Below are 23739 nucleotides of genomic sequence, written 5' to 3' on the forward strand. Positions count from 1 at the left end.
ATAATATTTATTGCTATTGGATCTTTGGTTATAATTGAAATCAAATCAATTCAGCAAGTCAAAATCATGATCATTATCACATATGATTTCAAAACGGACTTCACTTCAAGTAACCAATAAAGGCATCTTGTCAAATACAAAAAGATTGTCTCACATTGATTGCATCCAATGCTGATATGTCAACATAACGAGAATAGAGTACAAAATAGATCATTATATGGAACTTGGGTATGAACAGCACTTTTCAATTTACACAAAAGGACATGTTGCACCAGTTAAGATAAAGAAAGTAAAGCAAGAAACTATCAGTCATATTTGAAATGCGTGATTACAACCTGATTTTTCAAATATTACACTTTAGCCGTACAGGCGTGGATCCAGCTTCCATCTGTCTCGCGGGAAGCTGCAGGTTTTCAGTTGCTCGCTCTGCAGACATGCTTCGTCATGAGAGTGCAGATGTTTTGCCCACAGCCCCAGCACGGTTGCCTGATGTGTGGAGACCCCTGCTGAGTCTTCCTCTTACACAGCGCGCACGCATCCTCGTCGCCCCCGAACGGCCCGTCTCCTCCGCCAGGATTGCTCAGGCTGTTGGCTACGAGCTGCCGGAGCTCTGTCAGCAGGGCGTCTGGCGCCAAAGCAATCCCCGCGACCTTCACCCTTTTGGGGTCAAACACACAATCCTCCTCGAGGCCGCTGGGCACGGCTTTCATGCCACAATTGGGGGGCACCCAGGCGGTGTCGTAGCCCTGTGCGTTCCAGGTGTACTGCATGGGATGGTTGTCCGTGTCGATGCGCTTGACGCGGCCCACGCGCACACGTAACTCCAGGACCACGCGGTTCTGAGCGTTAGCGTTCAACGGGTAGCGTTGTGCCTTCTTCTTATCACGACTGATGTACACGCCCTTTCCCAGCATGCCACCCGACGACTGCTGGAAGCCATTGGCGATGATGAGTCGTGCGTTGGCAACGCTGGTGCCGTGGTACATGGTGTACACGCCGCTGTCTTTGGGCGCCTGGGAGGCCCCCAGCTCCACGTGAGGAGAGTCGTCGTCATAGGTCACCTCCCAGCCAAAGAAAGGCAGCGACATCTCGTCTTAGAAAGGGATGATGAACACCAGCAGCTCTGTGAGAAATAATATATTATTATATATATTGTGATACAACAGATTCAGGAGTGATTGGGTGTTAGTTCATGACTAGTGAAAGGATATTTTAAACATATTTTAGTACACATGGTGTAGCATTACATTCTGTGACCCAGCATATTCTGTGTCCCTATCTGGAATTTGTGTTTTTTGTTTCTGCAAACGTTATACTTTATACTTTCAGCCTATATATTTTTTTTTATAGCAGCTGTTACCAATTCTTGCATCCAACATTAAACACAGGGTCTGTGACAGAAGAAGCCGTAGTGTCCGTATATAGTAGCTGTCGTAGCAGAATATGATAGAATATGTGACAGATTTCGGTACATGACGTCAGAAATCAACTTGCCAACATTTATGACCCGATCATTTTGCCATGTTTTTAGCCAGTACGAGTTAACGCTCCAAGTTACATTGGCTGTTGCTCATATCATAATAATAATAATAATAATAATAATAATAATAATAATAATAATAATAATATAATATTGTATTTGTAATTAAATGTTCAGTCGGTGAATCTCACAGTGTATAAAGCTATAAATGTGACGTAATAAAAGGCTAATGAACTGTCAGATGAACGATTATCAGTTACTTTATTAACCGTCGTTCTTTAGGTTGTTAGTTCGGGTTGGAGGGGCCTTTCCCAAGAACTGTTAAAGTGTGAAACGACGGACGTTAGTTGAATTCTATATTAACGTTAACATAGTAATAATGTATCCGCTTTGGATTATTATCGTATTGATCAAGTTCGCGATCGTTAAATATGATTAGATGATAATGTTGTTTAAGCTTGTAACTTACCGTCAGTCGTCTTCTCTCTGCTTCGAGCTTTCAGTTTCTCTTTCGTGATGTACGTTTATTGATTATAATCGTGACGAGATGTGTGACGGACCTCTCTATCGTGTTGGGATGTCTATAATGACAACTTTGCCGTCGAAAACGCAAGGCCGGTTAGCTCAGTTGGTTAGAGCGTGGTGCTAATAACGCCAAGGTCGCGGGTTCGATCCCCGTACGGGCCACACTTACTTTTTTATGCCTACCTTACCTAAATGTATGTTTTCCTCGTTTCCCCCAAAAAATCTTTAATAAAAGTGCAGATAGTACCGTTTAAAAAGTAAAATTATTTAACTTCAATGTTTCCAATTTGCCTTGATATGATTGAATTTAACCTCCTGTTAAATTAGATTACATTGCCTTTCATCTGCATACATTAGAACAGATATCTTCAACAGGATGTCCCCAAAATGATTTCATCCCATACTTTTTTTCTTCCAAAAATGTAAATATTCGAAAATACATATTTACATGAATATAATAAGCAAATATAAATCTTCCTATTTATTTAATCTTATGTCCTGAAAATGTGATTCCATTATATAATTAAAGTATGTTCTATAAATATATGAATCTGTCAACAATTATTAGTTTAATGGCCTAGGATTGTATACATCATTAGAAAGTACTTTTATACATGACACTATAGGCTGCACTACATTACAATTGTCCAGGTTTAATAAGCAACACAATTTTATATATGTAATAGGGGTTTCACCTCTGAATTAGAAGGAGGAGGTTAGATTATCAACTGGGGAAGAGGCACTGTCCCCCAAGATGCTGCCAAAAGCTCCAGTTTCACTGTGCAGCAACTGGTTTTGTTCATGTATCCAGTTATAACTTGCATCTAATGAATGAATGAAACCTTTATTGGACATTCTCTGAGTCTCTTCACCAAATATGGAATCATATCACACACGAAGACTGATAATATAGCAATGACATTTATTTCCTTTTGATCCGTCATTTAAGTCACATTTTTTTTTTTCAAAATTTACATGACACAAAATAACTGATGTCCACCGTCAAGCCAGGAAAAAAAGTCACTCTTTTTAAATCTGTCTTCTTCCCTCACCCCTGTCAGGGTTTGGCTGGACAGAAATGCTTGGACATGAGAATGCAGATGTTCTGCCCACACGCCCAACACTGTTGCTTGACATGCGGAGAACCCTGCTGGGTCTTTCTCTTACACTGGGGACACACATCTGCACGTGTTCTTCCACGTCTTTTGGAGTTTTTTGCTAGAAGCTCTTGAAGTTCCTTTTCTTTGGCGGAGTCTGGTGCTTTTGCGATGCCCACCACCGTCACTCTCTTGGGGTCAAACACACAATCCTCCTCTAGGCCGCTGCGCACGGCTTTGAGGCCACACTTGGGGGGCACCCATGCAGTGTCGTAGCCATTTGCATGCCAGGTCATCTGCATGGGATGGTTGTCCTGGTCGATGCGCTTAACGCGGCCCACGCGCACATGCACCTTGAGGACCACGCGGTTTGAAGGTAAACTCAATAGGGGATAATGAGACGCCTTTTTTATATCACGACTGACATACACGCCCGCTCCCAGCATACCACCAGATGACTGTTTAAACCCACTGGCAATGATGAGCTGTGCGTTGGCAACGCTGGTTCCGTGGAACATGGAGTAGACGCCCCGGTTTTGGGGTTTCTGGGACGCCTGCAGCTCCACACCAGCAAACGAAGCCCCGTCATCAACCACCTCCCAGCCAGAGAACTGCACTGACATCCTGATGGAGGAATGTGGAAAAATCTGTAGTTCTGTGGGGAAATGAACACAGAGGTCAGCATCATGTTATGTGTTACGTGGTCAGATTTAAGAGGCGTAACTTCTACTAAAGGTTTGGTTAGCTTATTGTGTCTTAATATGCAATGTATTGATTTCATAACAGGCACTGGGCAGCGCCCTGGCCTACATGGAGGCTTATATAACCAGCAGCTGCGGTCTGTGTGTGTCAGAAAAGTATCAAATAATACACAATAACACTCTCACTCTCTTACTGTTTCAAGACTCACTGCTCATTATTTCGTTGACTTAATAAAACTGGTAAAATAAAGCATTTCAAGGTGACAACATTCAGAGCTTACCGTCGATGAGAAGTCGCTTTCTCTGACTGAAACTTCAGTGAGTTTTACTTTCTGTTTAGTAAATTTCACTCTGACGTGTGACGATTTCATACGTAAGATCACTTTAGGATGCAAAGCTAGCCCCTCATGGCCGGTTAGCTCAGTTGGTTAGAGCGTGGTGCTAATAACGCCAAGGTCGCGGGTTCGATCCCCGTACGGGCCACGTTACCTTTTTGTTTTTTTTGTCAACCAATCATTTATTGTGTCTTGTATCTCAAAAAAAAAAAGCTATGAATGAAATATCGACTGGACACTGAGGACACTCCCACTGGCATTCTTGGTGTTTACATTATTGATATCTCCATTAAAGGGATAGTTCAGAATTTTGGACATAAGACCTATTTTCCAAGTGAGCCGGTGTGTTCGAGACGTCTGGAGACATTTTCAAGAAATTTCATTCAGTTCTTCTAGTTGCCGAGTTCGCTTATGCTATGGCTAGCGCAAGTCAACGGTTCTTAGCTAGCATGGCATTAAAAACAGTCTTGCCCACTCCACAGTGCACCCGATGCAAATCCATTGTAACGGCAGACTATCGATGTACATATGTGTTGATAGAATGTTTGAAATAAAACCAACCTTGCATTTTTAAGGATTTATGTCTCAGCAGCAGCAGCGTGTCATACTTCCTAGTAGGCTATGGCAGCGGCGGAGTGATATCACCTAGCACTTAGAAGTTACCGGTTCTATAATAGTTTGTTTACCTGCTGTCATTGCTACAGACGCAGAGTAGCCTGCAGTGCTAGTTTCGTCAATCTCACAGAAATGGACACTTTTGGAGAATATACTGAAACTTTCGAAGACTCTGATGAGGAGTTTTTTTCCACCCCAACCCAACCGTACCTGTACGAGCCTGAATATACAGAGGAAGAATCGCACGAGAGGGATGCTCAAAGGGCAGAACGTGAACGAGCGTCTGTGGAGACCGAGATAGCCCCCGCTGGAGCTGAGAACCGGGACCGAACAAACGGAGACTGGTGGTGCCAGGAGGGAATCCCCCGCAACGCGTCCGAGGGTTTACGGGTCTACGGGCGGGGCAGAGGTTCGGGTTCGCGGTGCGTAATTGTGGGTTCGCGTGGCCGTGGGCTGCCCGGTGTTTGCGTGAGGTCCAATCGCTTTTCACCCAGGTCTGAGGGCATGAGTCCCGACAATTCGTCCCGGTTCGATTGCCTATTTACGGGCAGTATTTCGGGCGGCGCGTCTTAGAGTTTTGAGTCCGACGGAGCAAAGTAAAATTCCGCTGCTGCTGAGAAACTAGTCCCTCAAAAAATGGAGGATTCATGCGATGCAAGCAGGGCCGGCCCGTGGCATAGGCCGTATAGGCAAATGCTAAGGGCGCCGTCCATCGGGGGCACCACGCCAGTGCCACAAATGGTAAAAAAAAAAAAAAAAAAAGTTGGTACAATAAATAATCCCACGTTAATTAAAATGCAAAGCAAAGCCTATTAAATAGAAATAATATTTGTAACAACATTACAACCCCCCCCCCCCCTCCACCACGGTGCGCCCCCTCCCTTCCCGTAGCCTATCATGATTCTTTTTGGACGTCACCACATCAAAAAATCAACACAAGATGTCAAAACGGCCAAAACTGTCCGGTGCCCAGGGAAGAAAAAAAAGAAAAGAAGAGGAGGAGAAACGAGAAAAAGACAGAGGTAACGTTACATGAAATTATTTATCTGTTACAGATAGACACCTGGCTTTTTAGCATTAGGATAACGTTACATGATTCGCTAATTGCTAATCAATAAATAGCTAATGTTAGTTAACTGTTTTAACGTCAGTTAATATTGTGGAGGGGGCTAAGTTGTTATGGACAGTAATAATGTAACGTAATTACAGTACTCCCACCTTACATTCCTCAGGGACATTTGTATTAGATCTTTAAAGCAGGTGTTTACATTTGTTTACATTTTTATTGCCTTCTGGTTAGCTAACATTTGGCAACCATGTGTTTTGTTCCGTGTTTTTTTTACGGTTGCCATGGCAACCATGTGTTTTGTACCGTGTTTTTTTACGGTTGCCATGGCAACCATGTGTTTTGTTCCGTGGTTTTTTTACGGTTGCCATGGCAACCATGTGTTTTGTTCCGTGGTTTTTTTACGGTTGCCCTGGCAACCATGTGTTTTGTTCCGTGGTTTTTTTTACGGTTGCCATGGCAACCATGTGTTTTGTTCCATGTTACATGGTTTTGATCTTTGAAAGGGTGTACTTGCATTATTAGTTTCTTGTGAGTATATACACTACACTGCCGATGCAAGGGGGGCGCCACCTAAAATCTTGCCTAGGGCTCCAGATTGGTTAGGGCCGGGCCTGGATGCAAGTCTTCTCCCCGATCTCGCTGGACGAGCGACAGACTGTTTTTCCCCGTTTTCCGCGACTCGCCCCCTTTTCTTTTACTCATTTTTGGATCCTGAGAGATCGCCACAACCGCGCGATTCTCTGTGTTCGCCTGCAGAAGAGGAACAAAACCGGTTCCTGCATTCCAGCTACCAGCTCCTGTCTGAAGTCAGCTGACCAAATCGCCAAGCCGCGATTATTTTATTGCCCGCAGAAGGAAGAAACACGAACTGTTTTCTTTATTCAAGCTTGATCAACGAGAGGAAACACGCCCCGCTCTTGTCTGGACTTAGCCGACTCATCACTTCCCCCGCTGACGCCGGGGACTCACGAACTACCGCCACCGCCCGCCATCGCCGGGACGGACTCGCAGCCTATGCAACGACACCAGTAAGAGGCTATCAGTCTGGGCAGAGACATAAGTTTGATAGTGTAGGATATGCTTGTAATTCTCGTTAATGTGTTTTAAGTTTTGATCACGGACCGCCGAGTCCGTTGCTTTCTGTGTCGTTGTATTTGAATGCGGATTGTGCACCCACGCCGCTGGGTTTCATTTCGGTAACAATGTGTGTCCAACCTCGGACACATTCACAAGCTCAGTAAGTGATCTACCATCAGTTAAATGACCGGGGTCCCGCCGAACGAACGCCAGTTCATTCGCGGGCTCCCGTGTGATGGTAATAGCTTACTGATCCTTTGTGTATTACGCGCGCATTCTCTCCCTCTTTGTTCTGGCTAACACACATGTGCACACACATACACCGCCCCCACACGTATCCTACGCCAGCTGTTTCCGTATCCGGACGCTAAGGACATAGCTCCATCTGGTGGCTGTACCTGGCCATCTCTCGCTCACTCTCTCTCTCTCTCTCTCTCTCTCTCTCTCTCTCTCTCTCTCTCTCTCTCTCTCGATTCTATCGGACGTCAGTGGCTCCGCCCCTGAACACTGTGGGGAATAGCTCCATCTGGTGGTCGCGCCCGGCCATCTCTCTCTCTCTCTCGCCATCTCTTTCTCTTTCTCTCTCTCCACACACACACACACGCACACACACACACGCACACACACACACACACACACACACACTCCACGTGTGTCTCTTCCTTTGTTTAGCTTAGCTTTGTGTGTTAGGTAGTTAGGTAATAAGGCTTTGTTAATTGCAGTGTTATTGATTGTGATCATTATTACTGATTTTAATCAATCTTATTATATTATAACTAGCGGTTTCTTGTGCTTGTTGTGTATATGTCACTGGATAACAGCAGGTTGTGAAGGCTAGTGCTCGAATTTAACGCCTTTTTAATTGTTCGATTGGTTTTGTACTTCTATGCCAATGATCACGATGGTTGGCATGTGAGTATAAAACCTTTTATATTGAGACTGAATACAGTTTTAGGTTATCTTTTCCCTGATCCCAGGGTGGTGCCCCGTTTATTCATGATTATATCATGATAATATATTACATATAATTATTAATATCGATAATCATATTGACACTAATAATTTGCCGTTGATAACCAAATCTGCTCCTGCTACTACCCCAACACTTTTCTTCCAAAAATGTAAATATCCGAAAATACATATTTACATGAATACAACCTATAATAAGCAAATATAAATCTAACTATTTATTTAATCGTATGTCCTGAAATTGTGATTCCATTATATAATCAAAGTATGTTCTATAAATATATGAGTCTGTCAACAATTATTAGTTTAATGGTTTAGGATTGTATACATCATTAGAAAGTACTTTTATACATGACACTAAAGGCTGCACTACATATTACAATTGGCCAGGTTTAATAAGCAACACAATTCTATATGTGTAATAGGGGTTTCACCTCTGAATTAGAAGGAGGAGGTTAGATTATCAACTGGGGAAGAGGCACTGTCCCCCAAGATGCTGCCAAAAGCTCCAGTTTCACTGTGCAGCAACTGGTTTTGTTCATGTAGGCCTATCCAGATGTAACATATGGATGAATGAATGAATGAATGAAACCTTTATTGGACATTCTCTGAGTCTCTTCACCAAATATGGAATCATATCACACACGAAGACTGATAATATAGCAATGACATTTATTTCCTTTTGAGCTGTCGTTTAAGTCACATATTTTTTTTTTCAAAATTTACATGACAAAAAATAACTGATGTCCACCGTCAAGACAGGAAAAAAAGTCATTCTTTTAAAATCTGTCTTCTTCCCTCACCCCTGTCAGGGTTTGGCTGGACAGAAATGCTTGGACATGAGAATGCAGATGTTCTGCCCACACGCCCAGCACTGTTGCTTGACGTGTTGAGAACCCTGCTGGGTCTTTCTCTTACACCGGGGACACACATCTGCACGTGTTCTTCCAGGTATTTTGGAGTTTTTTGCTAGAAGCTCTTGAAGTTCCTTTTCTTTGGCGGAGTCCGGTGCTTTTGCGATGCCCACCACCGTCACTCTCTTGGGGTCAAACACACAATCCTCCTCCAGCCCGCTGCGCACGGCTTTGAGGCCACACTTGGGGGGCACCCATGCAGTGTCGTAGCCATTTGCATGCCAGGTCTTCTGCATGGGATGGTTGTCCTGGTCGATGCGCTTAACGCGGCCCACGCGCACATGCACCTTGAGGACCACGCGGTCTGAGGTGTTACTTGATCGGGGATAATTAGACGCCTTGTTTATATCACGACTGACATACACGCCCGCTCCCAGCATACCACCAGACGACTGTTTAAACCCACTGGCAATGATGAGCCGTGCGTTGGCGACGGTGGTTCCGTGGAACATGGAGTAGACGCCCCGGTTTTGGGGTTTCTGGGACGCCTGCAGCTCCACACCAGAAAACGAAGCCCCGTCATCAACCACCTCCCATCCAGAGAACTGCACTGACATCCTGATGGAGGAATGTGGAAAAGATCTGTAGTTCTGTGGGGAAATGAACACAGAGGTCAGCATCATGTTATGGCAGATTTAAGAGGTGTCACTTCTACTAAAGGTTTGGTTAGCTTATTGTGTCTTAATATGCAATGTATTGATTTCATAACATGCACTGGGCAGCGCCCTGGCCTACATGGAGGCTTATATAACCAGCAGCTGCGGTCCGTGTGTGTCAGAAGAGCACATATCCATCAAATAATACACAATCTATTACATCTCTATTACATACTGTTTCAAGACTCACGGCTCATTATTTCGTTGACTTAATAAAACTGGTAAAATAAAGCATTTCAAGGTGACAACATTCAGAGCTTACCGTCGATGAGAAGTCGCTTTCTCTGACTGAAACTTCAGTAAGTTTTACTTTCTGTTTAGTAAGTTTCACCCTGACGTATGACGATTTCATATGTAAGATCACTTTGAGATGCCAGGTCAGCCCCTCATGGCCGGTTAGCTCAGTTGGTTAGAGCGTGGTGCTAATAACGCCAAGGTCGCGGGTTCGATCCCCGTACGGGCCACGACTGTGTTTTGTCATTTGCAATGTCTCTCAAGGCAAAATTGGAAAAGTGGTTAAAGCTTTAAAATATCTCTAAATGCATCAATAAATAATATATACACGTCTAAAATGTATCTAAAGTACACATCCAGTTATTTTTTGTGTATTTTCGTGTCTGTTTTTTATCAGCTATTATCACACAGGATATTTCCTTTATTCTTTTTTTTATTTTTTTTATTTAAATTTTTATACCATTTAACAATAAAGGAAAACACATACATTGTGACACAACATAAACAAAAACATAAACAAAACAACAACAAAAACAAAAAAACAAACAACAACAAACAAACAAACAACCACAAACAAAAACGCAGTAATGATGGTGTGTGAATGTGATGGTGTATGTGTGCGTGCGTGTATGTGCGTACATGTGGCGTGTGTGAATGCATCATGTACACAACATCTGTCCTACACCAGACTATCAAAGTACTTCGTCACCTTGTCAATGTATCCCAAATATTCTCTATTCCACCTCTCCAAGTTGCCATTAGCCACAAGTGTAAGCCTCTCCATTTCAAATACTTGTTGTATTGTTTCATACCACAGGTGTAATTCTGGTGTTTTGGTTTGTTTCCATATCCTGGTCAGCTGCTTCAGTGCGGTTAGGCGCAAAATATTAAAGACCTTTCGCTCCTTTAATTTTGTCTTATGGTGCATGTTGATACCCAGCCAATTGTCTAATGTCAGGGATTCCTTAATGTCAAGAATGTCTTTAATAGCTTTCTCTACCTCTTCCCGGTAAGACTTTATTACCGGACATGTAAAAAAAATATGCATATGATTTGCTTTACTTTCCCCACATCCTCTCCAACAACCAGATCCTGTTACAGAAGAGATCCTTCCAGTGATATGTGGAGTAATGAAAAATCTCAGATTTATTTTCCATGCAAACTCTCTCCAATGTTTTGACTGTGTGATTTCAAAGTTTTCCTTCAAAGATTCTCTCCAGGCTTCCTCTGTGATATTTATGGATAACTCTTTTTCCCATTTTTCTTTTACTTTACTTTCCACAATTGTTAATTTTTGCAATATTTTGTATATACATGAAAGTTTCATCCTACCTTTATTTCGGTTTTCTACCAAATATTGCAATAACTCATTTCCCTTTTTTTCTTCTTCTGAATTTTTCTTAATGTAACTCCTTACCTGTAAATATTTAAAAAAATGTTTTTGCTCCAGACCATACAAGCCATGGCTTCATATGTGTTTATTATATTTTCAGTGAGAAATTGTGAAAATAAAAATAATCCCTTACCAGCCCAAGATTGTAAAATCTTATCACTTCGATTTGGTATAAAGTCCGGGTCATGCCTCATTTCTCTGAGTTCTACATTCTCACTCTGTATTTTAAGTTTTTTGCACAGTCGTCTCCAATTCCTTACAGTATTTCCTATACAGAATAGATGAAGCTGTTGTTTTTGGCTCTCTTTCCTTAAAAAAGGCAATGTTCCAATTGACCCGGTTGTTAACTCGTTCTCTATATTTATCCACTTTATCTCTGTGTCATCTTTCAACCATTTCATTATTGTTACAATTTGTGTTGCATAATAATAATTTTGTATATTCGGGAGGCCTAGCCCTCCTTCGTCTTTATGTTGAGTTAGTATTTTAAATTTAACTCTGTGTTTTTTATTATTCCAAATAAAATTAGCAATTATTTTATTCCAAGTATTAAAGCAGGTTTCTGGTAGAATAAGAGGTAGTGCTTGAAATAAGAAAAGAAGTTGCGGAAGTATCATCATTTTAATCGTTTCCACTCTACTAAGTATCCCATCTGGTATTAATTTCCACCTATTTAAATCCTGCCTTATCTTTCTTACCAGGGTGCAGTAGTTGTTTTTATATAGTTCATCCAAATTTGTACTAATAGAAATACCTAAATATTCTATAATCTCTGTATCCCATTTAAACTTATAACGTTGTTTAAAAGCTTGATTCATCTGTATTCCAATACTTAGGGATTCACATTTATTTTCATTTATATTATATAGATATTTCCTTTATTCAATAACACATTACAAAGTATGCAATGCTAATGGAAACCAATTCACCCTGCAACCTCTGTTCGCTGCAGTAACTGATTTTGACCACTGGAGGGCAGCAGGGAACAAGTTGCCAACCGGTGCATATCTTCACCTTTTAAATCGATATGTCGAATCTGTTTCCAAAACATTTGCTTATACGCGTTCAAGCATGTATGGAACAACCTTACCCTTCGTTCGGAGCCGTGTTTCAGTCCACCTGGCGAATGTGAGTCCAATAGTAACTCTCTTTTAGCTCTGTTTTTCTCTTGTTTTCTTCCTAATCCTGAGAGAAATGTGACTCTTTCGTTGCTACCGTGAAACGCTGCACTACGTTCAACAGTTAGCATCAGTTAGCATCACTTTGCTAACTGATTGGCGTTTGGTGAACGTTAGCGTACGATGGGTCTCTTTCCCTTTCACGTCACCACAGCGTTTTTGGATACATTGTTGTTAAAAACAAATGTTGTTTGTATTGCTTGAAGCGACAACATTTCTAATGTTTCAATGCGTAAATCTAACTCGTCAACTTCGTCGGATAACGTGAGCAAGTTGTTTATGCTGCGACCAACAACACTGTTTACCTCTCAGTCACGTCTACAGCTGCTCACGTATTTAATCTAAAGAAGCTTAGCGGTGAGAAGAGCAGCCGAAATAGCTCAGTTGGGAGAGCGTTAGACTGAAGATCTAAAGGTCCCTGGTTCGATCCCGGGTTTCGGCATTTTGCGTCCCGGTAGCAGTGTTGGCGTTGATTCCAGGATCAGTCAGCGTGCTCACATTCAGAGCCAGTGATAACAGCCAATTGCTCATCTAGGCTATATTAGTAATGTTTTCTTTTTTAAACAGTAGGATACAGACCATGCTATAATGGAAAAAATATCCTATTACCACTATTGTAACTCCACGAGGGAAAAAACCCTCTTAAAACTCCTGTCCAAATAGTAAACATACACAAAAAGCTCACACGCACGCATATTTATGTATACAATATATATTTAGATTAAAATGTGAGTGTGTGTGTAAGAACATATTATTAAACATTTAAAAGCTGACTATCCTCACAATAACAACAAGAGCAAGATAGACAAATGCAAAAATTACAGCTGACTCTTGTGTTTTAAAGTAAATGGTAGACAATTAATCTCCTTAATTGCACAAAATTAAATGGGGGGTTAGAGCAATGGGCAAACAGCATTTTAAGAATGTATGCTCAGTAGAATAAATGTGGATCTGGATGAAGCACCGGTTCTGGGGCTCCAATAAAATGTAAGATAGGTCTAAATAGGTTTCAGTCTCCTCTATGTGATCCTCAAAGACTCACAATATGACATGTTTTCCATGTGTTCCAAGTCACGGAGCCACCTGGTTGCAGAGGTGCCTGATATCCTTCTGAAGCTTCTCCTTGCCGAGGCGGGATTTGATGTCACCTATCTGCCTCAGGGACTCAATGGCATCGTGCACGGACAGGAACCCTGTTCAAAAGAGACGCAGGCTGTACAGAGGACCAAACTGCCTGTGGTCCCTTATTATCAGCGGTCATGACTTCATTGTGTGGTTAAGAACAATATAGGATTCACTCTAAGAAGTAATATCCTGTGTCTGTGAGGCGGAGGCATAAACTTTATTGTACGATGGGATATTAAATCTCTCCTTCACTTTCTGACGTCTTGCCAGGAATATTTATGACACTTGTCAATTATGTATTGCTTTTCTCTCCTCTAATGCAATCAGCCCATCTCTTCATCCTACACTTTAAAATAGAGTGATGGATGGGAGGATGGCCCTCTCCGCACTGACAGCGGTGGCTGAACAATGATTCACAGAGCAGTTTTACTCCCTGCTCTTATTCACTGGAGGAAGGCTTTGCCTGTTTTCTATTTGTCTGAACTTTAATAAGAGCTGAGGTTTACAGAAAGACTGGGCTGGATGGATGGTTGTGTAATCCTATGACTTATCAGCTTCGAGGTAACTACATGGAGTAGCTGTGGTGGCTGAGAGAGAGAGAGAACAGTTATTTATTAGTGGAATCAGATCCCTTCAATTTCTAACTCTATTTTATTTGATATAACTAAGCTTGTATGTGCATTTCCCCCCCCTAGATGTATATGCATCATATATGTGTGTGTGTTTGCTCACTGACGACAGCAGGTTACAGACAGCGGTCGCCCACCTTTGTGGTGTTCTTGTTTGAGCAGCTGCAGCTGCCGGTGAAGGCTGCTCTCCACGGAGGCCATTCGTTTACCGAGTTTGATTTCAGAGCTTTTCAGCCGATCTGCCCGATTGCCGTCTGTCTGATCCCGCTGGGCCTCGAGCTTCTCCACACGGGCCCTCAGAGCACGCAGCCACTCGGCTGATCTAGACTCTGCCTCTAACTGCATGCAAAACACACAAGGCAGTTTGAACCACATGTGACCATGTCCTGAACATTTGATAGTTTTACTTGTGACAGTTATCAGGCTGTCTCATTGAGATTAAGATCTCTTTTTCTAAGAAGGACCTGAGAACGAGAAACATTCATTGAAAACATCAGATAATACAGTTTTAAAATATATCCAAGGGGAAAGCAAGGCTCTAGTTTGAGGGCAGTTTTCGGTTAATTTTATTTAAAAGCTACTATAGAAACCCAGTTCTGCTAACATGAGTGCATACGTGAGGGAAAGTAGTACCTGGATGGTGAACTGTAGTCAAATTTAAATGACAGAAGAGATGCGAGGTAGATTGAAAGCTTTGTAAATCACTGACGTGAGATGGCTATTTCTTCTTGACTGCAAGGCTGTCCAGCTAATGCATTATGTTAGGCTTTAACAGCAGCAAGACAATACCGGATGTCTCGAGGACAGACATGAAGGTTCAGTGCACGTTAGCCTTGTGGTTGGAAGAAGCCTGGCTTTTAATTTTTTTCGTCCAATTCAGTTCATTATCAATCTTGAATAACAGTCGCCCGTAAATCCACATTCCTCAATATTTGCCAGACTCATTTGTCGGACTCAGCAAGAGTAATGTGAGTGTTCACGTTTTAATGGATGGAAAGTCAATGTGGAGGCATGGGTATTCTCTATACTTATGAAAATGATGTTATCTAAACAGCAATGGAGTAGGAATAGACCCCCTGTGGAAACCCATCGTGGTAAACTGGCTGATCGGACAGACAGTCTGAGTTCTCAGGTCAGAGTGCAATCAATGAACTGTTTGTGGAGGAAGATTTTACGAGAACACTGAGGATCTTTAAGAATGTCTGTACGCCTAGAAGAAAACCCTCACGCCCAAACAACCATCCTTGCTGAAAGCATAACTGAGGCTTCAGTGTGTAATTACATTACCGTCGCTGTGGTTAATTTAATCATGATATATGAATGCTGAAAATGTCTCATGGCCCCTTGGACATCTCTCTCTATCTTTCTCTTTCTAACCATCTGTCCCCGTCGAGTATCATTTTTCAAAGTGAAGTATTTTTTCTTCTTCTGCTGAGTCACTGCTCATCTCAGCACATATGAAAACCACACAAAATCTATTGTAGATCCTGTCACAGTGGATGCATGAGCATGGATTTGAAGGACAGTATAGGAGACAGAATACACAGAAAGTGTGATTATTGTGGACATAATTGCATTAAAATGTGGATCAGTGCGGCGGTACCATCTCGTCCTGCAGCTGTGTGCGGAGCCGCTGGCTGCTCTCCGTACGAGTCTGGCCTAAACTGTTGAGCTTGTGTTCGGTCCACTTCCTCAGCGAATCTGTCTGCTCCTTGGCTTCCTTCAGCTCACCCGACATCCTGCAAAGCCGTCACAAGCAGAGAGAAGAGGAAAATGCAGCACAGCTTCTCCTTGGCACTGCCTGGTGCCTCTGGCATCGGGGATAACAATGTGTCAGCTTCCATAACCGATGCTTTGGTACCTCCTTGTTGATGGTGGCTGATGCCAGCCTAAGCAGGCAGAGCACTGTCGCTGTGTGGTTGAGTGCATAGACACACAAACGTGTGTTCTTGTGGTGGAACGATGCTGCATGAACACTTAGAGAGCAAATCCCCCCCTCGCTCTGTAATATTGGACTGGGTTGCCATTTACACAGCTGTATGAAGCCAACATTACTCACACGGACCCTTTTTTGGACGATGTTAAAATGTCTCGGATGAAAGCTGGACACATGAAATACTGTGTGGGCTTTTATTGTACCACAATACAAGACACTTCAATTCAGTTGACCTTCTTTCGCCAGAATTCAAAAGGATTTGTCCAAAATGAGAAAATCAATGAGGGTAAATGCCAGGACTTTATTTGTGTGTTTGACTGAATCAGAATCCTCTGGCTACAAATTCTCCTTAGGTCTGTGGCTACAGAGAAACCTCATTTGTAACTCCGTGCTGGCGGGCTAATCTGGCTAATGTAGACGGCTGTGCTCCAGACAACAGGACAGCTGATTTGGTTGCGAATCTGCTTGTCAGTGTGCCTCCATTTAATACCGTCGTTGTCTTGTCTGTAACTTTGAGAATGTTGGATTCTTTCATCCCATTCTTTCGTCCCTCATTAAATCTTAAATCAGGTCGGAGAGCTGATACGGTTTGACTTTGAACTTTGAACAAAAAGCCAGGAGGATGCAGAATCTAGCCCTCTGTGGACGGAGGGTTGATGAAGGACCCTCTGAAACATGCTTCAAAGTGAAACAAGGCAGGTTTACAGTGAGAATAAACAAACATCCACCCTGGATTGGAAGATGGAAGATATAATATTGGTATAGTATTTTTTTTACTTGGCTCTGAAACACAAAAGTGTTGCTTTTCATCTATTTTTACATGATGAGTGACCTGGTTTCCATTACAGATCTACAGCATTAATAAATAGAGCATATTCATCATTCATGCCCCTCTGTTTCTGTTTCCAGCATGGTAAAAAACGATGTGGTTCACTTTGCATATTGCTGTCAATTTAGTTTATTTATTAGATGGATTAGTGATTAAAACTAACTACCAGGTTTTCTCTGCCTCGAGCATCAATAGCTGTAGAGTTAGGACTGCCAGGGAATATTATTTGATGAGCAAAATAGTAACCCATAGGGCATTTTATGAAGAATGAAATAGGGAACATAAATCACTCACGGGGCGTTGCTTAAAGGCAAATTAGTCACAAGCATCACGCTCAATTACAGATTAGTCTTAAAGAAATTAAAGTCTACAGAAAAAATAAGTAGTAAAAGAATACATAGCAAGCTCATGTTTATAAAGACAGGAAGACTAAGCCAATAAGTGTGGAAAAAAGATGTTTATGTACATGTTGAAGTTGGCATCTTGTATGAATCATTAGCACTTTTATTTCAAATCACTTTTGATGTCCAGAAGCACCGAATTCAGTCCATGACAGGAAACATAAGAAGAAATCAGACTAATACATGCATACTTATTATTATTTTAAGGTGTTTTGTGCCTCCTCTTTAATGAATGGCCTTACCTGACTCCCAGGAGTTTAACTTGTGCTTGCAGATCATCCATGGAGGTCTTTTGTCCCTGGGGATGCTCTGACAAGGCCTCGGCCTTCCACAGGTCCTGATGAAGCTGGTAAAAGGAAAACACGCTGCTGTCACATGACGCCTGAGCATTCTGTGGTGCCGGCTCCGTGACGTGACCTTTACCCTCTGCAGTTTACTGCACCACTCCTGTGGCCAGTCAGAACCGGGAGAAAGAGCCGTGACCCACTTTACAGGCATTTTCAATTATCTTTATGGCACATGCTTGACCACCGCGCCGCAGCTAATGTACTGCCATCATCATGATTTAGCCCCCTGTGCCACCAGCATAACGCAGTGCGGCATGAGCGTATGTCGTTGAGGGCAGTTGAGGATTTAGTAAAGTGATATTATAGTGTATTATAGCACATAACATATGTGTCCGGATTCAGTGTTTTAATGTGTTTTTTAATTCAATTTATCTTGTCAAACAACGTTGACCGCAAGGAACAGTAAAAGCTGCACACGGAGAGACCACACATCCCCGTTTGGACCAATTTCACATCTCATTACTTCTCTGGGTGTTTGGGGTTGGGCTCCTGACTTGACTTGATAAGGCCAGTCTCGCTCAGCATCATTAAGCTGCAGCTCACCTTCCAAGCAGCCAGCCGTGCTCTCTGTGGTAAACAGTCTACTCGTGTATGTTGTAATCCTGAATACATTCACAAAGGAGAACATTTTTCCGTAACTTGGATTATTCAAACACTATATGTGTGTGTGAGTGCGTGTATGCCTGAGTTAAGACACAGGTTAGGGTTGTATTTTGCTACTTAGTGTAATACAGCATCATTTAAGAAATATAAGTACAGTTTAACAGGTATCATTTTTAACATATTGTTCTTGGTTTATCGTGTTAGCATGCTTACACGTACAGATCCTATTTGGCATATATTTGGTCATAATCCAAAGTATTTAGTAATTTTGACCAGATGGTGGCACAAGATGAAAAGTTAAGGGATCAATAAAGCACAACCAAAATGTAATGACATTTCACTCAAAAATGCAAATGTCAACTTCATAGTTGCACTCGAGGAAAAGTTGGGAGATTATCAAAGTTATTAGGAATAATCATGAATGTCTCCAACAACATTTCCTGAGGAATGAATGTCTTTGTTAGATTCCACAGACCTTCTCTCACCTTGACTTCCATCACTTTGAGCCGTTTGTCCACGGCTGACCTGAGCTCTGCCGCCTCCCGCTGAAGTCTAATTATCCGTCGCTCCCCGGAGCTCACGTCAGCGCTCAGCTTGGCGATGCAGGCATCACACCTGACATAATAGGTGAGGAAGCAGAGAGGAGCCACTGAGTGAGGATGGTGGGAGTTGAGCAAAGGTGTGAAGTCAGGAAAGACCGGAGACGACAGGGAGGCGGCGCTATTTTGAAGCACACACAGAGGGTAGACATACTTTGTGGAAGAATCAGACAGCTTTCCTTATCAATGCTTTCCATGACTACTAATGGAAGCCAGAAGAAGGCTTCGCTGCATCCTAAGCAGTGATCTTTTGTCCTTTGAATGCTCCAGTGGATACACGTTTGCACCCGTTGATGTATCACCTATTAAACCACTGGCAAAACATGCCACTCAAATAACTAAATAATTGAATAGATTTATCACCAAACACACTCAGCAGGTTGTGAAACTCTTTTACAGCCTCGCATCTTGCCGGGAGCATACACTCCGTTTGCTTTTTGTAATAAACATAAACTGTACTGACCCTTATTATCGGCATTGCAATATCGCTCCCTTCCCGTGCTTCATTTAAGCCAGCAAATAGCCTCCCTCCCCATCTGTGTGCGTATGTATGCCAATATAATATTTGTGAAATACAATGCAAGCTCAACCATCGTAGCTAGCTGCTTATTAAAGAGATGTCTTGTGTGAAATAAGGGTTATTTCCCTGCAGGCCACTACAGCGCTTTCAAACCGCTGGCCCTCAACTTACTTGATTATTTATGACAAATGCACAAGAGGTCATTAGGTTGAGGAGGTGATGTTTTTCCTGCAGCTTTTATCGTACCATCAATCAGTCGTTTGTTGAGTAATGGGTAATATCCCATCTCACCACTGACCTCTTAAAACGCCATGGAGCTGGCAGGCCTGCTGAGAAATAAGATGTTCACTAAATAACATGCATCTTCTGTCGGGTGAGAAATAATATATCTCAGGTGTATTGACCGTTGATTGCCAGGGATGTTCAAAATCATTCAGCCTAGGTGGCCACACAGCAAAAAACAGCAATCCTGATGCAATGATGGGAGCCCGTCTTCTTCAGCAATCGAATAAGACGGACACCAAATAATGAACAAGTGTTAATCAGCAACTAGAACCTGGAAACTTCTCTCTGGTGAACGGGGATAATGAATGCGTGTGTGTGGGAGAGTCAGAGGGATCATGACGGATTGGAAGTTGTCAGACTGTGAAGAGCGGCCAGACAGGATGCAGGCTATACAATTACACCTCATTAGAGAAGAGAAAATAGGGATCAAAGCAAGGAAAAGATCATCAGTCACTTGTGCACCAGACCTGGGTCTAATTCTACACTTCAAATTATAAAATAATAGTCATTACATTGTTTGTTTGTACCTAAACGTGCAGATACCTGGCTACTCGTCCTCTCAGGTCTCCAATGCCAGCCGTGTTCTTCTGCTCCAGGCTTTGAACAGCCGTTGTGGTTCCAGAGATGATGGAGTCCCTTTGGGTGATCTTTCTCTCCAAGAACTGCTCAGAACAAAGACGGCATATTTGTCTGTTTTATGTTAAAGGAATTCAATTAAATACAAATGCCGAAATATACAAATAAAGTATTATGTTTTAAAAAATATTCAGTTTGGACCCTGGCAGAAAACTAAGAATGACGAAAGAAAATAGTATAACTTTTCTGTCAAAACAGTGTGCTGAAGACAACCGAAAACAGCCAGAAATCTCACCACCGTCATTTAATCCACCAGCATATTAACGCCTTAGCTCATTACTGCGTCATTAGCGCTCAGTTATTCATGTATTATTTCAGATACTGACAGTCTGTAATCATGTAAATGGGCCATTTGGTATGCACTAATGAATTCTTCCATTCTGTGCTATGTTTCTATGAGGTGTTGTCAAACTGTGATGTTCTGCTCTGTCAAAGATGACGTCTGCCGTAACGCTCATTTGTTAGTATTTGGCAGTATTTATTTCACCACTGTGACATCAGTAGTTTTTAGCTTATACAGACAAAATGTCCACGAAGCTGATGTTGATGAGGCGTCCGGCAAGCTTTGCTCAGGCGCTGCACCATTCTATCAGGTGTAATCAAATCAGCTGTGTGTGTGTGTGTGTGTGTGTGTGTGTGTGTGTGTGTGTGTGTGTGTGTGTGTGTGTGTGTGTGTGTGTGTGTCTGGGTGTCTGGGTGTGTGTGTGTCTGGGTGTGTGTGTGTGTGTGTCCTGCACATCAAAAGAGATGAGAAGAGAGGAAAGCAGATGAGAGAGAGTGAGTAAAGAGGGCTAGAAGGGTGGAGGGAAAAGATAATCCACACAGATGCATAATGACTTGATCCACATTATAAGAAGATATTTTAGGCGACAATGGTAACAATACACCAGTTAAATGTGTTAGTACATTTCCATATAACAACACCTCTACCATCTACACACGTGTATACCTGTATGTCCATGCTGAGCTGCGTGACAATGCGTGTGATGTTCAGTATGTGATTCTCCAGCAGCTTCTGGGACAGAGCCTCCACCCGGACGGAGCCCCGGGCGGACTGCAGACCTGCTGCCACCTCCTCTTTGATCCTGGAAGCCGGTTCCAGCAGCGCCGCCAGCCTCCTCTCCTGCCTGCTCCGACCTCCCTCCAAGACACCAGGCCTTAGTAACCAGAAACAGAAAGGCCAGGCTGTGAGCATTAAAGGTAGAATATCTAACATTATATCCAACGTAAAATAGAGACTCATACTGATGTGTTGCAATCATGAAAATACGTCTTGCCCGGGAGGCACAGGCATACATTCAGGAATAAAAAAATATTTTCAAAGAAGTCAAAGATGCATTAATCTCCCCAGAAACAGAATGAAGATGAGATGACGTGCTCTAGTTTTCATACCCTCAGGTCATCCTCAAACTAGATCTCTCACTGACTTAATGTCCCCGTGCGTGCTGTGTCACTCTGTCTGATGCTGCCGTGGATTAAGGATTAATTTGATCAATGTGATTCACAGCGGCGTTAGAATGGTTGCTTGTGGGTCCCAACTGTATTTACAGCCCATCAGTGGGAGAAAATACAACTTGTCTACCTTTTAATTTTAAAATGGAATAAGTATTGATGCAGTTCTGATGGTTAAAATAGATAAAAATGTAGTTTCACAGTAGCATTAGAATTGTAATATACTGTACATTAATGCACACATGACTCACATGCTCACATTTCCATTTACTTAACAGAGAAAATGCTTCAGGGCAGTGCACTCTGTTGCTGCCGGTGGCCTCCTGGTTGTAATTACAGTGATTTTTATAGGACCAAAGTAATCCCTATGACAGAACTCGTTATCGGATTCTAATCTCACATTTTAATATACATCCTGTTTACTTAAAGACACGTCTATATGAAGAAACTTAAGGTTACAGATGAAGTCTTCTTCTGTAGAGGAGCAGATGCTCTGTGTTGGGTTTGTATTGATGTTAATGTACAATTAAATAGAAATAGAAACAAAATACATCCACAAATACATTAGTATTAGTAAAAGTTACCTGGTGGGGTTCTGATTGTGTGACATTCTTCTCATCTAAAAAGAAAAACATGTATTACACATTGTTATGAAATAAACTGTAGTTTTCTACTCATATGTTTCTAATTTGCTCTGTCAACCTTACTGCTTTGTTGAATGCATTATCATGTATATTTATAGTCTGGCCATAATGAGATATTAACCATATTGATATGTTCCCGTTTTTAATCAACAATAAATAATGCAATCGTTTTCATTCCCTTATATTTCAGAATACTCACAGGCCTGTGCTTTTCTTCTTTTCTTCTTGAGTTTACATGTTTGTGTTGTCACTTGGTAACTGTGATCTCCATGAGTGGGGTGTGCCTGCCTGCCACTGTGAATTTCTCAACACAGTAATGGGAGCATTGATGCATTGTTTTCTCCATGAAACAACACATAACATGAAGCTTTTCTCTGAGTGAATGAATTATGAGGGGGATGACTCAACACTGGGGAAATTGCCTTAATATATTTCATTAAAAACCACGATCTGACCTACATTATCATCCAGCGTGATGTTCCAGCAGTGCACTGAATTACATGCAGCTGCAGTCCCTGGATGGTAGTTATTCAGTGTCACTGTCTGTTAGCAGGTGTGTGTGCATGCACATCCACACATGGATCAGTCTCTTATCAACGGGGCCAGCATCATTAAGAAGAAAGGCCTGCTCACTGCAGACTCATCAGTTATCCACAAAAGCCCGTGGAAGCTGGAAGGAATTTTCTTTGGCTCACATGCTCACATTTCCATTTACTTAACAGAGAAAATGCTTCAGGGCAGTGCACTCTGTTGCTGCCGGTGGCCTCCTGGTTGTAATTTAAGTGATTTTTGTAGGATGGATGTGATATCTACCAAAGTAATCCTTAATAAAACTCGTTATTGGATTCTAATTTCACCTTTTTAATATACATCCTGTTTACTCAAAGACACATCTATATGTCAGGAAAATATTAGATTTAAAGATGAAGTGTTGTGGTCAATGCTGCAGGCTGATTATCATTTTGTCATTATTCGAGGGTTGAGACCAAGAGCTCGCAACAGGAAGCGTTATCAGCACAACTTCATCGTCGCTCAAGTATCACCAAAAGTATCTCACATGATTAAATGTCAATGCAAGCATCATACAAGTCACTCTGTTTCCTCTCTTCCCTTAAGAAGTAGATTTTCAGCCCTGTTTGCAGATAAAGGTCATCATCCATGTGACCTCTTCCACGTGTGAGATGATGATCTTGTAATTGTGTGCTTGTTCAGGTGATTTTGGGGCACAGTGTTGACCAGGGGGATGGAACAGACCAGCGCTGGTGGAAGGACCAGAGGGGAAGACGTAATGAGTTATTATTATATGCACAACACCAGCACGGCAGGCCTGCTGATAATGTTCACTGAAGGCTGACCTATTAGACAGGAAGCACACATACATACAGATTCATACATGTATATTTATATTTAATGGAGAACAAGGTTTAGATTCACCACGGCCACTGCATTGAAACAGTGAATATAGAGGGTGAACATCCCCAGGCACAATC

General features: G+C 42.2%; 4 protein-coding genes across 5 annotated transcripts; all 4 read right to left on the reverse strand.

The window, feature by feature from the left end:
- Positions 1-33: 33 nt before the first annotated feature.
- Positions 34-2083, reverse strand: LOC311023356 (uncharacterized protein). The gene is made up of 2 exons (XM_084025135.1): positions 1950-2083; positions 34-1123 (listed from the first exon to the last, which is right to left on the reverse strand). The coding sequence occupies exon 2, from the start codon at positions 1086-1088 to the stop codon at positions 414-416; it is 675 nt and encodes a 224-aa protein (XP_083881261.1). The 5' UTR covers positions 1089-1123; positions 1950-2083; the 3' UTR covers positions 34-413.
- Positions 2084-2910: 827 nt separating this feature from the next.
- Positions 2911-4116, reverse strand: LOC311022984 (uncharacterized protein). The gene is made up of 2 exons (XM_084024615.1): positions 4085-4116; positions 2911-3757 (listed from the first exon to the last, which is right to left on the reverse strand). The coding sequence occupies exon 2, from the start codon at positions 3723-3725 to the stop codon at positions 3063-3065; it is 663 nt and encodes a 220-aa protein (XP_083880741.1). The 5' UTR covers positions 3726-3757; positions 4085-4116; the 3' UTR covers positions 2911-3062.
- A 4407-nt stretch (positions 4117-8523) lies between these two features.
- LOC311023095 (uncharacterized protein) lies at positions 8524-9757 on the reverse strand. The gene is made up of 2 exons (XM_084024762.1): positions 9701-9757; positions 8524-9372 (listed from the first exon to the last, which is right to left on the reverse strand). Exon 2 carries the CDS (start codon positions 9337-9339, stop codon positions 8677-8679), a length of 663 nt encoding a protein of 220 aa, XP_083880888.1. The 5' UTR covers positions 9340-9372; positions 9701-9757; the 3' UTR covers positions 8524-8676.
- Positions 9758-13055: 3298 nt separating this feature from the next.
- Positions 13056-23666, reverse strand: fam81b (family with sequence similarity 81 member B). Of its 2 annotated transcripts, XM_084024397.1 has the most exons (9): positions 22449-23666; positions 22190-22224; positions 21103-21310; positions 20061-20179; positions 18599-18728; positions 17406-17509; positions 15601-15736; positions 14135-14336; positions 13056-13436 (listed from the first exon to the last, which is right to left on the reverse strand). In XM_084024397.1, exons 2-9 carry the CDS (start codon positions 22222-22224, stop codon positions 13315-13317), a joined length of 1056 nt encoding a protein of 351 aa, XP_083880523.1. In that variant the 5' UTR covers positions 22449-23666; the 3' UTR covers positions 13056-13314. The 2 variants fall into 2 exon arrangements, with proteins under 2 accessions (XP_083880523.1, XP_083880522.1); XM_084024396.1 differs by lacking the exons at positions 22190-22224; positions 22449-23666 and having other exon boundaries at positions 21103-21778.
- Positions 23667-23739: the final 73 nt, after the last annotated feature.

Source organism: Eutrigla gurnardus (genome assembly GCF_963514095.1).
Source record: "Eutrigla gurnardus genome assembly, chromosome: 13".
Lineage (NCBI taxonomy): Eukaryota > Metazoa > Chordata > Actinopteri > Perciformes > Triglidae > Eutrigla > Eutrigla gurnardus.